This window comes from Papio anubis, chromosome 15 (assembly GCF_008728515.1).
Source record: "Papio anubis isolate 15944 chromosome 15, Panubis1.0, whole genome shotgun sequence".
Classification (NCBI taxonomy): domain Eukaryota; kingdom Metazoa; phylum Chordata; class Mammalia; order Primates; family Cercopithecidae; genus Papio; species Papio anubis.
In genome coordinates this window covers 1513261-1527940 of record NC_044990.1, presented here as the reverse complement: position 1 = coordinate 1527940, position 14680 = coordinate 1513261, and the positions used below count along the sequence as shown (strand labels likewise).

At 41.2% G+C, this 14680-nt stretch overlaps 1 protein-coding gene across 2 annotated transcripts in view; it reads left to right on the top strand.

The window, feature by feature from the left end:
- TPTE2 (transmembrane phosphoinositide 3-phosphatase and tensin homolog 2) overlaps window positions 1-14392 on the top strand; it is a 72569-nt gene extending 58177 nt beyond the window's left edge. For both annotated transcript variants that reach the window (XM_031655749.1, XM_031655750.1), the window contains 6 exons: window positions 968-1048; window positions 4658-4763; window positions 6686-6777; window positions 10746-10838; window positions 12254-12324; window positions 14105-14392. In XM_031655749.1, the coding sequence (XP_031511609.1) occupies window positions 968-1048; window positions 4658-4763; window positions 6686-6777; window positions 10746-10838; window positions 12254-12324; window positions 14105-14207 (546 nt within the window). In that variant the 3' untranslated portion in view covers window positions 14208-14392. The remainder of the gene's footprint in view (window positions 1-967; window positions 1049-4657; window positions 4764-6685; window positions 6778-10745; window positions 10839-12253; window positions 12325-14104) is intronic.
- Window positions 14393-14680: the final 288 nt, after the last annotated feature.

The window sequence follows — 14680 nt, the reverse complement described above, 5'->3', positions numbered from 1 at the left end:
ATGCACAATGCCCAGCACTCCAATTCCACCACCTTTGGTTTCTCTAATTTGAGATACACAGATTTTGAAAATGGATGTGCTAGCATGGTGTTTTTCAAGCTATGGATCATGCTTTATTAGTGAGTTGTAAAATAAAGTTACTGGGTTGTAACTGACATTTTTTAAAAATGAAGTGGAATAGAGCAGAATAGAAAATATCAAAAGGTTTAAATATTGGTGTGTGTGTGTGTGTCTCCTAGGTTTATTAATGTGGATTGCAGCTTAAAAAACAAACGTTTGACAGTCATTGACAGCTATTGATCCGGAGCCCTAGACTGAGATCCAGGGACCTGTATTCCAGGCCTGTGCTGCCTCTAACTGGCTGCAGCATCTCCAGGGCGGATTGCTTGGTTTTCTTTTGGTCTCACTGTTGTCATTTGTAATATGGAAAGAAGGGTTGGACCAGATGCTTTCTAAGGTCTTTCCAGCTCTAAAATTTTATGAATTTGTGAATGCTTGAATGAGAGAAGTCCTAATTTTGTTATTTTGGGTAGCCTCTGCCCAGAGATCACTGCGGCCGGGCACAGGTGGCTCACGTCTTTAATCCCAGCACTTGGGAAGCTGAGGCAGGCGGATCTCTTGAGGTCAGGAGTTTGAGAGCAGCCTGGCCAACATGGTGAAACCCCTATCTCTACTAAAAATACAAAAAATTAGCTGAGCATGGTGGTACACACCTGTAGTCCCAGCTACTCAGAAGGCTGAGGCAGTAGAATCGCTTGAACCCAGGAGGCAGAAGTTGCAGTGAGCTTAGATCCTGCCACTGTACTCCAGTCTGGGTCACAGAGGAAGACTCTACCAAAAAACAAACAAACAAATCACTGACTTTAGGAAAGAAGGTGGGTGTAGAAACACTAAGGGTATTTAATATAGGAAAGGAAAGAGTGCAGATGAACCATGGTTGGATTGTACCCTTTTTTTTTTTTTGTAGGAAAGCCTGTATTATTTTGGAGAAAGGCGAACAGATAAAACCAACAGCAGTAAATTTCAGGGAGTAGAAACTCCTTCTCAGGTAAGTTTTCTTTTAAAAAATGGGAGTTTTTTTAGGGGAGTGGGTTAAGATTGCCACCTGTTACTTGGTTTCATTTTAGACTCTTCTTTGGTGATCAGGCAGCAGCAGTTGGGTGCCCTGCCACAGGCCTTGGTCCCTCCCGAGTCTGAGGGTCATGCTTCAGGTGCTGCCCACATGCTGGGGACTCTGGCTTCTCCCCAGAGCATCCTGCTTTCTATTCTATCCTGGTTATTATTTACAGAGCTCAGGAGTTGATTATTTTGCCAAAGTAGGAAGGTCCAGTACCCAAGGCTGCAGGACCCTGAAGTTTATCTGAAATCACCAGCCTTTGATTTCAATGTTAAAAAAGATCCAAGTCCTTCACAAACCCTTACTGGGGCAATTCAACCCTTGGAAAACATCACAAAGACTGTTTTTGGATGACTCCTGGTGTGTGTGTGTGTGCGCGCGCGCGCGTGTGTTCTTTCTGTGTGTTGTCGGGAAGGTGTATTTTACAAGAGAAAATAAAAGGGGAAATAAACTTTCCAAAACCCCTCCCGTACACCAGTGTTGCACTTTCACATCTCTCATTTAACACCCATAACACCCGTAGGAAACACCCACTGTTACTCTGTTTTTTGTTTTGGAAACATTTTGTTATGGAAAATTTTAATCATATACAAAAGTCCAGAGGATCATACAATGTATCCTCACATAGTCATCACATTGCTGCAACAGTCATTTCAGCCTGCAGCCAGCCACGCTTCATCCATTCTTTGCCCACTCCACTCACACCTCCCAGCCCCACTCTCCACTCTTGCTTTCCCTAAATCTGAGTTATTTTAAAGGAAATTTCAGCCGTCAGATCATTTTATCCCACAAGCATTTTAGTATGACCTTTAAGTACTCTTAAAACAAGAACAAACCTTAACACTTTTTATCATGTCTAAAAATATTATACCTTAAAAATTCTTAATATCAAATTTGTAGTCCATGTTTGTTTCCAAAATTGTCTTAAAATCTTTGAAAATTTAGTTTGTTTAATCAGAATTCAAACAAAGTCCACATATTTCATTTGGTTGCTGTGTCTCCTAAGTCTCTCTTAAGAATCTAAGTTCAGAGATTTCTCACCATTTTTTATTACTTGTAATTTGTTTATTGCAGAAACCAGGATGTTTATCCTATAGCATTTATAACATTCTAGACTTTGCTGAACTATTCTAAGAGTTGTATATTCACTATCTCATTTACTATTCTCAGTAACTCTATGAGTAGGCACTGCTATGATTCTCATCTTATAAATTAGAAAATTGAGGTTCAGAGAAAGTAACTTTTGAACCAAGGACTGAAATCTCGATGTCAGTCTCTGAAGCCCGTGCTGTGCACAGCCTCTCATTTATTTTGCCTTTTCTATGTTGTCCCTGAAACCGAAGTGAGAGTGGGTTGGGAATTCCTAAATAGATTTGGATGAGGCTGTAAATGAGTTTTTCTGTAAGTGGTGGGAGCTGAGTAAGTACTCTTGGCCCCGTTAGAAGAACACTCTAACTACTGGCCCCAAACCTTGAGTTTGGGCCAGAAGAACTCAGCCTTATCCAGTGATACTTTCCTCCCACACCCAAGCCCAAAACAAAACAAAGATAGACCCTAAGCTAAAAGTAACAGGTGAATTTACTGAAGTGCAGCCCTAATCATGCCATTTCCATGCTCAAAATCCATACTATGTCCCCACTGCCAATGGCAATAAACTAAATGTTTCAACCTGGCACTCAGGAGCCGCAGTTTGACTTTTCCAGCCTTTTCTTCCGCTGTGTGCATGCACACATCCCACACTCCACACATTTAGACTGTGTGCTGTTTCCCAGCCTATGGACACTTGATACCCTCATGCCATTGCTCGTGCCCCTTTTCCTAGAGTCCCTTTCCCTTCTCAGCCTGAAGTCATCTCTTGCTTTTTCAATTCTTAAAGCCCTTTGTGTTTCTTTTAGGGACTACGTCACTTTGTGTTACTCTCTAGTTATTTGAAGTGGTGACTTCTGTATCCCTTTTAAAGGCAAAGCCCATGGCTTACCCATCTTTCCACCCCTTTCTCATAATATCTTCTTTGTTTGTAGTGAGTGCCTCCTATGTGTTGGTTGTATTAATTTCTACTATAAGTCCATGTTGTCTTAGGCTGTAGGAGAAGGAAGCATGGGAGTACAAGCAGCTTGGGGGCCCTGGTGGTTTACAGCCCTTAGGGAAAGGTGGAGAATCTAGTGGCAGAAGCTAAGGGGATGCTAGATGGAGCTCCTTCACCAACTCTCCCCACACATCTCCCCATCCCCATTTCTTCTGCAGTCCTGCATAGTTTCCCTAACTTTAGTCCAGAACTAGCACAACAAAGGCTGCAACTGAATCTTCTCTGATTCACTGAAAAAGCAACATAGGGACTCAGCTGCACGTTTGAGAGCTCTGTTGGCAAGACCTCAGGACAGAGTGCCCTCTGTGTCTGCTGGTGATTCTCAGACACCATCACATTCTGATCCTGCGCCATGGGCCATTCTACTGACTACGTCTACTCCTAAGAACTTTCATGAGCCTTCCTCATGACTGGCCCTTTCTAAAGGAAAGTATGGCAGTTAGTTGCTTTAATGAACATTCCCAATGGGTAAGGAACAGTCTGTGAACTTATGAGGTTTTTTTTGTTTTGTTTTGTTTTTAATTTTTGAGACAGAGTCTTGCTCTGTCGCCCAGACTGGAGTGCACTGGTGCAATCTCAGCTCACTGCAACCTCGACCTCACGTTCACGCGATTCTCCTGCCTCAGCCTCCCGGGTGGGTGGGATTATAGGGGCCCATCACCACACACGGCCTATTTTTGTACTTTTAGTAGAGACAGGGTTTCATCCTGTTGGTGAGGCTGGTTTCAAACTCCTGATGCCAGGTGATCTGTCCACCTCAGCCTCCCAAAGTGCTGGGATTACAGGCCGGAGCCACCACGATGGCCAACTTTTGAATTCTGAACCAGTTGATTCAGGACCAGAGCTCTTCACTACCTTGAAGAAAGATTCAGGGGAGAGCCATTGTGAACAGCTTGCCCCGGGGAAAGGACAAGGCTAAGAGAATTCCAGGGCTTCCTTGTGAAAACAGAATTGAGGAAATGCAAAGTGAAGAAATTCTAGCTGTCAGGGACCAGAGAAGAATGACAGGAAACCTGCTACTGAGATATGGAGGCATCCTCTGGGGTTTTCACTTATACCATCTTCTCTCATGCCCAGGAAGCTGCTCTTCACCAAATCGCAAGCCTTCCTCCAACGCAGTCACAGCTAAGCTTCTCTCTGGACACTGATGATGCTGTAACTGTTTTGTTGTGCTGATTAGATGCCGTCTCAACCATAGGCAGCCTATAAACAGGACCTGGCTCCATCCTTGTTACTTCCCCATTGCTCTGAATTCAGTATTTTTCCTTCGAGGTAGATAATTGTGAGGCAGCATCCCGAAAAACGCCTGGTTATATAATGGCATCCAGTAAATGTTTTCTTAATTACTTACCTCCTTTACAAGCTTTATGCAAAAAAATAAATAAAAAAAAATAAAGAATGCTGACTTGAGACTTTTCATCTCCACTTAAAGTGAGGTTTCTGTTGCTTCTCAGAATAGATATGTTGGATATTTTGCACAAGTGAAACATCTCCACAACTGGAATCTCCCCCCGAGACGGATACTCTGTGTAAAAAGATTCATTATTTATTCCATCCGTGGTAAGTGCTTCATGTATAATTGAAGAATTGGGCGGGAGGGCCAGTGTTCCCACTCTGGGAGGGTCTCACTCATAGTTGTATGTACAAATGATCTGACTCACACCTGTCTTCTTACATGGCCTCACACGTGATCTCTCCTCCTGTATGCCCCTCCTCCTGCAGTTGCCCATTGATTGCCAGCCCTTAGATGTTCTTCACTTTTTCTTTTCCATCACCAATTTGGGGGACTTCATCCCCTTCCTGTCTCTCTTGTTCTCATTGCTCCTCTGGTCTCAATGCAGGGTGGACTTTTCAGGGCAGAGTGAGCCTCTGATGAGGGAGGAGGACCATGTGCCCTCAAAACTGCTTATTTCTCACAACCACCTCTAGTTCAGAATTTGCCTTGGTGGAGGTGTCTCCAGATCTATCATTTTCTCACCTTCTTTTAGAGGCATATTTTTTTCTCATCACCTTGGGCTCTCCCTTTCCCCTCTCTCCTCCATCTGTAACCGTCTCACTCACAGCTTACACTCAGGGGATGTGGGAAAGCAGGATGTATCTGCGTGGAAGGGATGGGGCCTCACCACTCCCACTGCCAGAGAGGTAGCAGTGAGGCAATGCTTCAGAACCGCTAAGGCAAACCTCTTCTAGCAACCAGCTTGTGGACCTGAGATGGTGCCAGTGCTGGGTGCTATAGGTGCCATGGTGCCAGGATGCTGGTGTCCACACAGACAGCCTAGAATTTTTAGCCTTCTGAGTTTAGTTCTACATTTCACTGATTACTGGTCGACATCAATAGAAAGAAGTTCTGCACCTGGAATGGGAAAGCAGGAACTGAGGCAAGAAACTGTGATTTCTAATGACAAATGAATATCATGGTGTTAGTGAAAACAAAATTAAATGAAAAGAAAACAAACAGCATATGAGATGATCTATCAGAGATAGTTAATACACTAGTTTATTAAGATATTTGTTTTAATTTTCTACCTTTAGTTTTGTACATGTTTGAATTAAAATTAAATGTAGAGTTGAGAGGCAAGCAATAAAAGAATTAATTGACTGAGAAACCAAGTCTTTGAGGAAATGCTAAGGGAAGTGGGTCATTTGAATTGAAAAAAAGGAACAAAAAGCCTTTGTCTGTAAATATATACTGAACACCATGGCAATTTTTGAATGTAACTATCCTATATTTTTATAGAGATTGCATCAGGAACTGGCCTTAAAGTAGGGCCAAAGTAGTTAAACTACAGTATTTATTATTAAGAATCATTATGATCAGAAGGCTGAAGAAAGCAACACATTAGCAAGAAAGGTTGCAAGTAACCTTCCCTGAATTTTCTCTGTTTCTTTTCTTTTTTTTTCTTTTTTTTGGAGACAGAGTCTTGTTCTGTTGCCCAGGCTGGAGTGCAGTGGTGTGATCTTGGTTCACTGCAACCTCTGCCTCCCAGGTTCAAGCAATTCTCCTGTCTCAGCCTCCTGAGTACCTGGGATTACAGGCATGTGTCACCACGCCTGGCTAATTTTTGTATTTTTAATAGAGATGGGGTTTCACCATCTTTGCCAGGCTGGTTTAGAACTCCTGACCTCAAGTAATCCACCCACCTTGCCCTCCCAAAGTGCTAGGATTACAGGCGTGAGCCACCGTGCCCAGCCTACCTTCCCTAAATATTTTTTCTGGAAAGATAAAGTCATGGGATTCTAAGTCTTTGAAGCTGAACTATATGTATTTTTTTTTCTCTTCTCTAGTCTTATAAAATCTGCTTTACGAGACAGAACTTGGCTTGAAACCTTGTCTTTCAAAGACAAAATCCATGCAAGACCAAATAAGTAACTATTGATAGATTGTTAGCTTGGATAATTTTTTCCCTTTTTAATCCATGATGTTAATTGGTGAGACATATTGATCTTCACGCTAACCAACCTACCTTTGTAATTTCATTTAGGTGTTGGAACAGGCGGTGTGTGTGATCTAAAAGTCCAAATAGTAATGGAGAAAAAAGTTGTCTTTTCCAGTACTTCATTAGGAAATTGTTCGGTAAGAGAAAACATGTGAATTGAAAAAAATCTGATGTTTGTTTTAAGGCTGAATGTCAAACCAGCAATGTTCACCTCCCTAAACTATCACTCACCATAAAGAGATTCCGTAACGCTTTCTGGTTACCATCAACTTGGTGTCACTGGGTTTGGATGCAAACCAGAGATGAATTAACCTGTTTGCTCAAAAGTTTTTTCAGGGTGCTTTCCAGAATTTATTTCTCTTCAGTGTTGCTTTGCCTTTCACACTTCCACAGACTCTGAGCATGTTCCCAGGAATGTATTAAGGATTTTAATTTACATATCTGGTCATTTTTAGCCAATTCTCTTCTTCTCAGTCATTTTATCTTTTATTATATAGCACTGATTCTAAAATTTTAGTGTGCATGAAAACCACCAAAGAGCTTGTAAAGATTTACATTCCTAGGTTGTACCCCCAAAGTATGATTCGGGAAATCTGGAATGGGGCCCAGGAATCATAGACTTAGGAATGTCCCACGTGATTCTAACTCAGAGGTTCTGTGGGATGACCCTGTGAGAAACAATGCAAGAGTGAATGAACTGGGGAGGAACCTCTTTATCCAAAGCAAAAGGGACCTGGTAGTCAATGTTTTGCTACAATGAAGAAATGCCTAAAACTATATACCTTTTCTGAAATAGTAAGAAAGCATCCTTCATGTCTAATAACCATAAACTTTTAGAATTCCTACCCAGGCCTTTGTCTCAAATTCTCCTATTACTGATCCGGTTCCCTGCCACCCCCTCCCCTCTCCGCCACCCACTTTTTTTGGCGTTTCCCAACTGAGGGCATTCACCCAGGCCTGACCTTTGGCTTTCTGTTCTTAGCAAATGCTTCATTCTTAAAGAATGACCCATTCCCCTTGCTTCAACTGTTACTTGTTCATGTACTGAACAGGTATTTATGAGCACCCACTGAGTTTTAGATGCGGGAGCTACAACATGAACAGTTTCCACTCCGACTCAAATGCATCAGCCAGTCTGAGTTATCAATGAGCTTTCTCTCTGCTTCTGCAAGTGGCACCAGCTTCTTCCACTCAGGCCTTGGGCTTTGATTCTCTTCGCCTCGGCACCTAAATCCAGTCAGTCATCAGTCTCTGTAGATTCTGCCTCTGACAGTTCTCTGTGTTCTTCTTTTCTGTTCTCACTGCCACTCATTGTCCAGAATCTCCTTTGCTCATGCCTAGATTTCTGCAGTGGTCTCCTTACCCTTTCTTTCTCCTTATACAATGCAATGTATAGAGTCCTGAAATATGCATCCTGAAATATTGCTCTGATTGTGAAAAATTGTAGGTCGAGCAGAAGACACACTGTGTGCCCGTGGTCAGAGCCAGTTCACACCTTTTGCTCAATGTCCTTATCTGTCAAATCAATATCACATCTCAAGTGTAATGGGAATTAAATTAGATAATATATAGAAAGTTTCTTTGTAAACTGTAAATCACTAAATAGTGTTATGTGTGATAATTATCAGGCCTCTCTGTCCCATAGGAAATGCCCCACCGTATTTTTCAACACCTTCACTCTTATATCCTTGGCTCTTGAGCTCTTGAGACATAATAGCCCTGACTTAATACCTGAGCTTTTTCTCATCAGTAGCTTGACCAGCAGACTTCATTCCAAATAAACTGGGTCATCCCTTTTGGCTCTTGGAACACAACTCTAATTTAGTTAGTTCGTTAGTTGGTTATTTCTTTCGTTCCTTCCTTTCCTTTTTTTTTTTTTTTTGTTGTTGTTGTTTCGTTTTCTTGAGCCGGGGTCTCATTCTGTCGCCCAGGCTGTAGCACGGTGGCGTGATCATGGCTCAGTCACTGCAGCCTCAACCTCCTGAGCTCAAGCAATCCCCCAATTTTTTATTTTTTATTTTTTGTAGAGGCTGGGACTTGCTATGTTGCCCAGGCTGGTCTCACCCCTGGGCTCCAGCAACCTGTCCACCTCAGCCTTGCAAAGTGCTGGGGTTATAAACGTGAGCCACACTGCCCGACATTGTTTGTTGTTGTTTTTCCAATTTTTTTCTTTTTTTCTTTTTCTTTTTTTTTTTTTGAGATGGAGTTTTGCTCTTGTTGCCCAGGCTGGAGTGCACTGGCACAATCTCGGCTCACCACAACCTCTGCCTCCTGGGTTCAAGCGATTCTCCTGACTCAGCCTCCCAAGTAGCTGGGATTACAGGCATGCGCTACCACGCCCGGCTAATTTTGTATTTTCAGTAGAGACGGGGTTTCTCTGTGTTGGTCAGGCTGGTCTTAAACTCCCGACCTCAGGTGATCCACCCACCCCAGCCTCCCAAAGTGCTGAGATCACAGGCGGGAGCCACTGTGCTGGCCTCCCAAAGTGCTGGGATCACAGGTGGGAGCCACCACACCCGGCCCAGTTTTCTAATTTCTACTTTGTGTTATTGCTGGTCTTTTTCCCTCCGTTTGGACTGGATTCTGTTTTCAGAGCTCTTCTTCCTTTATCTAAACTGCTTCATGCCCAATTCAGTTTCTACCTCCTTAATGAAATTTTCGCATCCTGCACCTTCTGTTAACTAGCCCCCAGTAGTGCGTAACAGCACACCCAGTCTTTGTCATACAGATTGAGTTGTGTACCATTCTCCTATTGTTTCTTATGTGTACAGCTCCCTGAAGGGACCAACTGAGTCTGCACCTCCTTTTATGTTTTTCACGGGGCCTCCCATAGACCTTTCCTATTGTGGGTGCCATTATTTACATGAGAGTGAGTCAAAGAAATAGCTTCAAAGTCATTCATTCCAAAACTTGACCTATCTTTGGTCACTCCATCCAGCAGCCTGCATTGGTCAAGTTCAAAGATCCCATTGACAAACACAAGAGTTCTGATAAAACATGATGAGCAGGGGGACCCTACCCTCCCCCTCCCTTGGGAGGGGCATGCAGGCCAACCCACAAGTGTTACAGACCCCCGTTGTTGTTTTTTAAATTTAGAAAATAAAAAACCATGATGAATTACACATTGCTTTTTGAATGTCAATGCTAGCTTTAACATTGAGCTTCTTAACGTATTCTCAAAAAAGGCCCTAACACATGAACATCAAATGACACACATTAAATAATAACATTTAATTGATTAAAGTCTAATAGAAAATTCAATGCTTTTTAAAAGTGAAGCACTTTGGAAAAGTGCCTCATGGCTGAGCCTGTAATCCTGGCACTTTGGGAGGCCAGGGCGGGTGGATCACAAGGTCAAGAGATTGAGACCATCCTGGCCAACATGGTGAAACCCCATCTCTACTAAAAATACAAAAATTAGTTGGGCGTGGTGGCACATGCCTGTAGTCCCAGCTACTTGGGAGGCTGAGGCTGGAGAATCGCTTGAACCCAGGAGGTGGAAGTGCAGGGAGCTGAAATCACGCCACTGCCCTCCAGCCTGGTGACAGTGAGACTGTCTCAAAAAAAAAAAAAAAGTGGTTCATGATAACCCTCAAACATGTTGGCCTTTAAAAGACATAAACAACAGGTCAGGTGCAGTGGCTCATGCCTGTAATCTAGCACTTTGGGAGTCCCAGGCGGGCAGATCACTTGAAGCCAGGAGTTTGAGACCAGGCTGGCCAATAGAGTGAAACCCCATCTCTACTAAAAATTCAAAAATTAGCTGGGTGTTGTGGCATGTGCCTATAGTCCCAGCTACTCGGGAGGCTGAGGCACAAGAATCACTTGCACCTGGGAGGCAGAGGTTGCAGTGAGCCGAGATCACACCACAGCACTTCAGCCTGGGTGACAGTGAGACTCTGTCTCAAAAAACAAAACACACACACACATACAAACAACAGTATTGCAACTAGAAAAGGTTATTCATAATTATTTATACATGTGGTGATTGGGCTGTGAAACCAAAAGTACTTGATAAATATAGGACGTCATGATAAGTGAAAAGGAACTGCATTGTTACCATTATCTAGGTTCATAGTTCTCAGCTGCATGTGTTCATTCGCAGATATTGCATGACATTGAAACAGACAGAGTGTTAATTGATGTATTCAACGGTCCCCCTCTGTATGACGACGTGAAGGTACAGTTTTTCTCTTCGGTGAGTGATCACAAAATAGCCTCTGCCGTTGTTCTGGTCTGGTCTAATGATTTTATTTAAGATTTGCTTTACTACAATTCCCAACAAGGGAGGGGGAAGAAAACAGTAAATCAGATCTATAACAAAATTTTTTAAAGGAGCATATGTAATGTAAATAATATTTGTTCATTTGTTTTTTTCTAAATTGTAAATTGTCTACATTTTTCTAAATTTACGTGTATTCTCAAATACAAAACATACAAAATAAACAAAAAAAGTAAAAGCCAAGATGCTTAAAAAAAACCCAAAAAAACCCAAAGGTATGTTTTACTGCATAGCAATGATTACGTTTTGTTTTGCACCTTTTTTAAAAAATTAAGAAATTGAGACAGGGTCTCACTCTGTCACCCAGGCTGGAGTGCAGTGGCGCGATCATAGCTAACTGTAGCTTTAGCCTCCTGGGCTCAAGCAATCCTCCCACCTCAGCCTCCTGAGTAGCTGGGAGCACTGACTGGAAAGAGAGTTAGGTTTGGGTGACTCCGTTGGGTGAAACAGAGAAGGCAGCACAATACAACACATGAAATAACCAAAGCAGTTTTTTATTAATTCCAGAGAGAAGAGGGCAACATGCTTTGCAGGGCCAACTGGAAGGGGGATCCATCCAGACCTGTGCTCCACTGATGGGTGGGGAGCAATAGCGAGAGAGAGAGGGAGGGACCTGAGAGTGGAAGCCTTTATTGGGATGTGAGGTGCTACCTGAGCAGGCTTCCTGTGGGGAGGTCTCATTTGGTTTAACGCAAGCAGCCATGAGTCTCTGCTGTGACTGAGAGGTGGTCACTGATATATCCACATGGTCCCTGCAGAGTATGGGGGTCTGTGGGTTGAGTCAAGTAGGTTATATCCAGCTGTCCCATGATGAAGTGGTCACCAGGAGAAGGTTGTATGAGGCAGATATCAGCATCAGTCACATGGAGAAACCAGGAGGTGGTAAACTGGAAACTGCTGAGGATGACTGAACCCCACTTCTGATATCAGAAAGTCCAATTTATATTTAAAAGGGATGCTGAGGCAACAAATAAATTTTAAGAATTAACTACAATATACTTGGGTATATGTAGGCATAGGTCCTTAGTAGAGTCTGTTTGGCAGTATCTAAACCAGATTCAAATATCAGCATCTAAGTTAAATACCTATCATGGGAAAAATACTATTCCTTGAAAATGTTGATAGAAACAGCAAGAGAATACAATAGCATTTTCTTCAAGCCTCCTCCTTTGTGTCTTGGGTATATTGTTATAGATTGCAGAGTGCTACATATTTAATGGTTATAATTGTTTGATAAATATATAAAGGAATAAAGGAAGGAACTTTAATTTCTTTGGAATAATTAGTTCTTGGTATCAGTTTTACTTTGAAATTTTTTTTTTCCTTTTTAGAATCTTCCTAAATACTATGACAATTGTCCGTTTTTCTTCTGGTTCAACACATCTTTTATTCAAAGTAACAGGTATGAATATAATATAAACCCATAGAAACAGCCTAATCTTCAATGTCTGTGCATAAGGTGTGATGGCAAGTCTTTTGCTGGTTGTCATAAACTTAATTTATAGAAAGCAAAAAGTCCTTGAACCACCATTGTTCATTGCCTTACTCCTTTTACTTTGGTTATTTTAAGAATACGTTTGTTCTTGAGACCCACTGTTGCAGTATCCTCAAGGTCCATGCCATAGGACTGTGTTATGAGTTCAAAAGTATTATAATCAGATCTTAAGTGTGGTAGAAAATTCCTCTTAGAGAAGTTCAATATGAGTCTACTCAGCACCTTCAATATGTCATGTCCCTGTCAGTAGGTGCTGATTTACCAGTGATGAACCACCACCAAATTTTGTGCTAAAGTAAGGCGGGACCTAGGGAGGCTTCAGCTAGCTGAAAAGCTGACTGACACACTTGTATCTAGGAGAAGTTACAAGACACAGTATTAAGGAATATAGCTAAAAAATATCATTAAGTAATAGTCTATTTAAATAGCCATTTAAATGTGGCTTTCTAAAAACTGAATTGGGAAAACTTTCTGGAAAATTATTAATTGGGCTTGGAGATTATTGTTCCAAAAAAACCTTCTACCATACTTGGAAACTCATTTCTCAGTCGATAGAAGTTCTCTACTATAAAGTATCATTTGTTTTGTGATGGTGAAAAATTGAGATTTTTTTTGTGTGTCAACCATACTCTTCAATACAAAAGGACAAAAATTTTTTGACTGATTTAGGTCAGCATTGAAAAGTGGCTATGATTATATGTGGCATGAATTGATAGTTATTGTTACATCCAGTGCTAATCTTTTCTTCAAATGTGCACTGCATCTAGTAACTCCTTAAGTCCAGCAAGGCAACGGTAAATTAAACCTCTGGCCTCCACACTTGCAATGCAAAACATTTCTTGGATTTTGATACAGTGAACTTTGGATTTGATGGAAATTTTTTACAAGTGTTTTTTTTGGATGCATACAAACAATAAGCTTTTTCTTCTGACATGTGAGCAAAGTCCCTCAAAGTGAGAGCCGGGTGGAGCTTCATTTGATGCTGCTCCTCAAAAGGGGTTCTTGCTAAAGGATAGTTTTTTTCCTTTAAAACACAATGTTCATTTTGGAGAAGTGATAAGCTAGATCACTTTTATTCTTACTTTTATATTAATTTCTAAAGATTTCTGTAACATTTAGATTCACGTACTACTTGGTAAACCTGTTTTTGTTACTTATGAGATTGTTGTTTAGCCAAAAACACTAACTTCTATCATTTAGAACGCTAGGCATAAATGGGTTAACCAATTTATGCCTAGTGTTCCATTATTGGAACTCTCAGCATGTGGGAGTTATATCCCACTGCTCAAGGTCATTTCCAAGGTCTGAGTGTAAAAATTCAAAAAATTGCAAGCCTCACACATAAAAGAGATACAGTAGTTTATTACTGGGTTTTCATTCATGTCTATCCTGACTGATTTCTGTCACATTTAGAAATGTAGATATTTAATTAAACTTGGATGCCATTAATTCCATATAAAGCAATGGTAAGAGAGTCAGCATGTGTTACTCATGTGTTGCTGAAGATTAAAGTATTTTTAAGTCTCACTAAAAAGGTGGAAGGAGCCAACTGAGACACAAAAAAGGGGCTGAGGTTCTATTCATGCTGAGGTTCTTAGTTTCTTCCAGCTCTAACGTGGGTACCCAACTGCGTGGCTTTTCCGTTAGCCCCGATAGAAAATGTAATAATTTTTTTTTCTATTCTTAGGCTTTATCTACCAAGAAATGAATTGGATAATCCACATAAACAAAAAACATGGAAAATTTACCCACCACAATTTGCAGTGGAGGTACTTTTTGGTGAGAAGTGACTTACAATTTCGTTGTAGCTGGATCCGATTAAGTATAGTTCCCCCTTCCCCTTCTGGGAAAGAATTATGTTCTTTCCAACCCCTGCCACATGTTCATATGTCCTAAATCTTCCTTGATGATATATCTGTATTTATATATGTTTACATATGTTCTTGATAAATCTATTAAATATATAGAGATAAAATGTCAGGTTTTTTTTCTTTTTTGAAGGCACGTACTTCACAGTTTCCGTCTTGTATTTACATAAATTTGGAACACAGTATGCAGGAACATTCGGCATCATTTTGAAGAACTTTGAAATAGAACTTTCCTATCAAAGACTTGAGATATTTAAAAATTGTGATTGCCTAGCACCCACTTACGTATTTTTGGTCAAGTATTTATTCCCTGCTGTGGTTCACATTTGTAATTTCAGATTGATTAGAAAGCTAATTTGTATATTTTTCTTCCCCTTCATTTACAAACTGTTAAC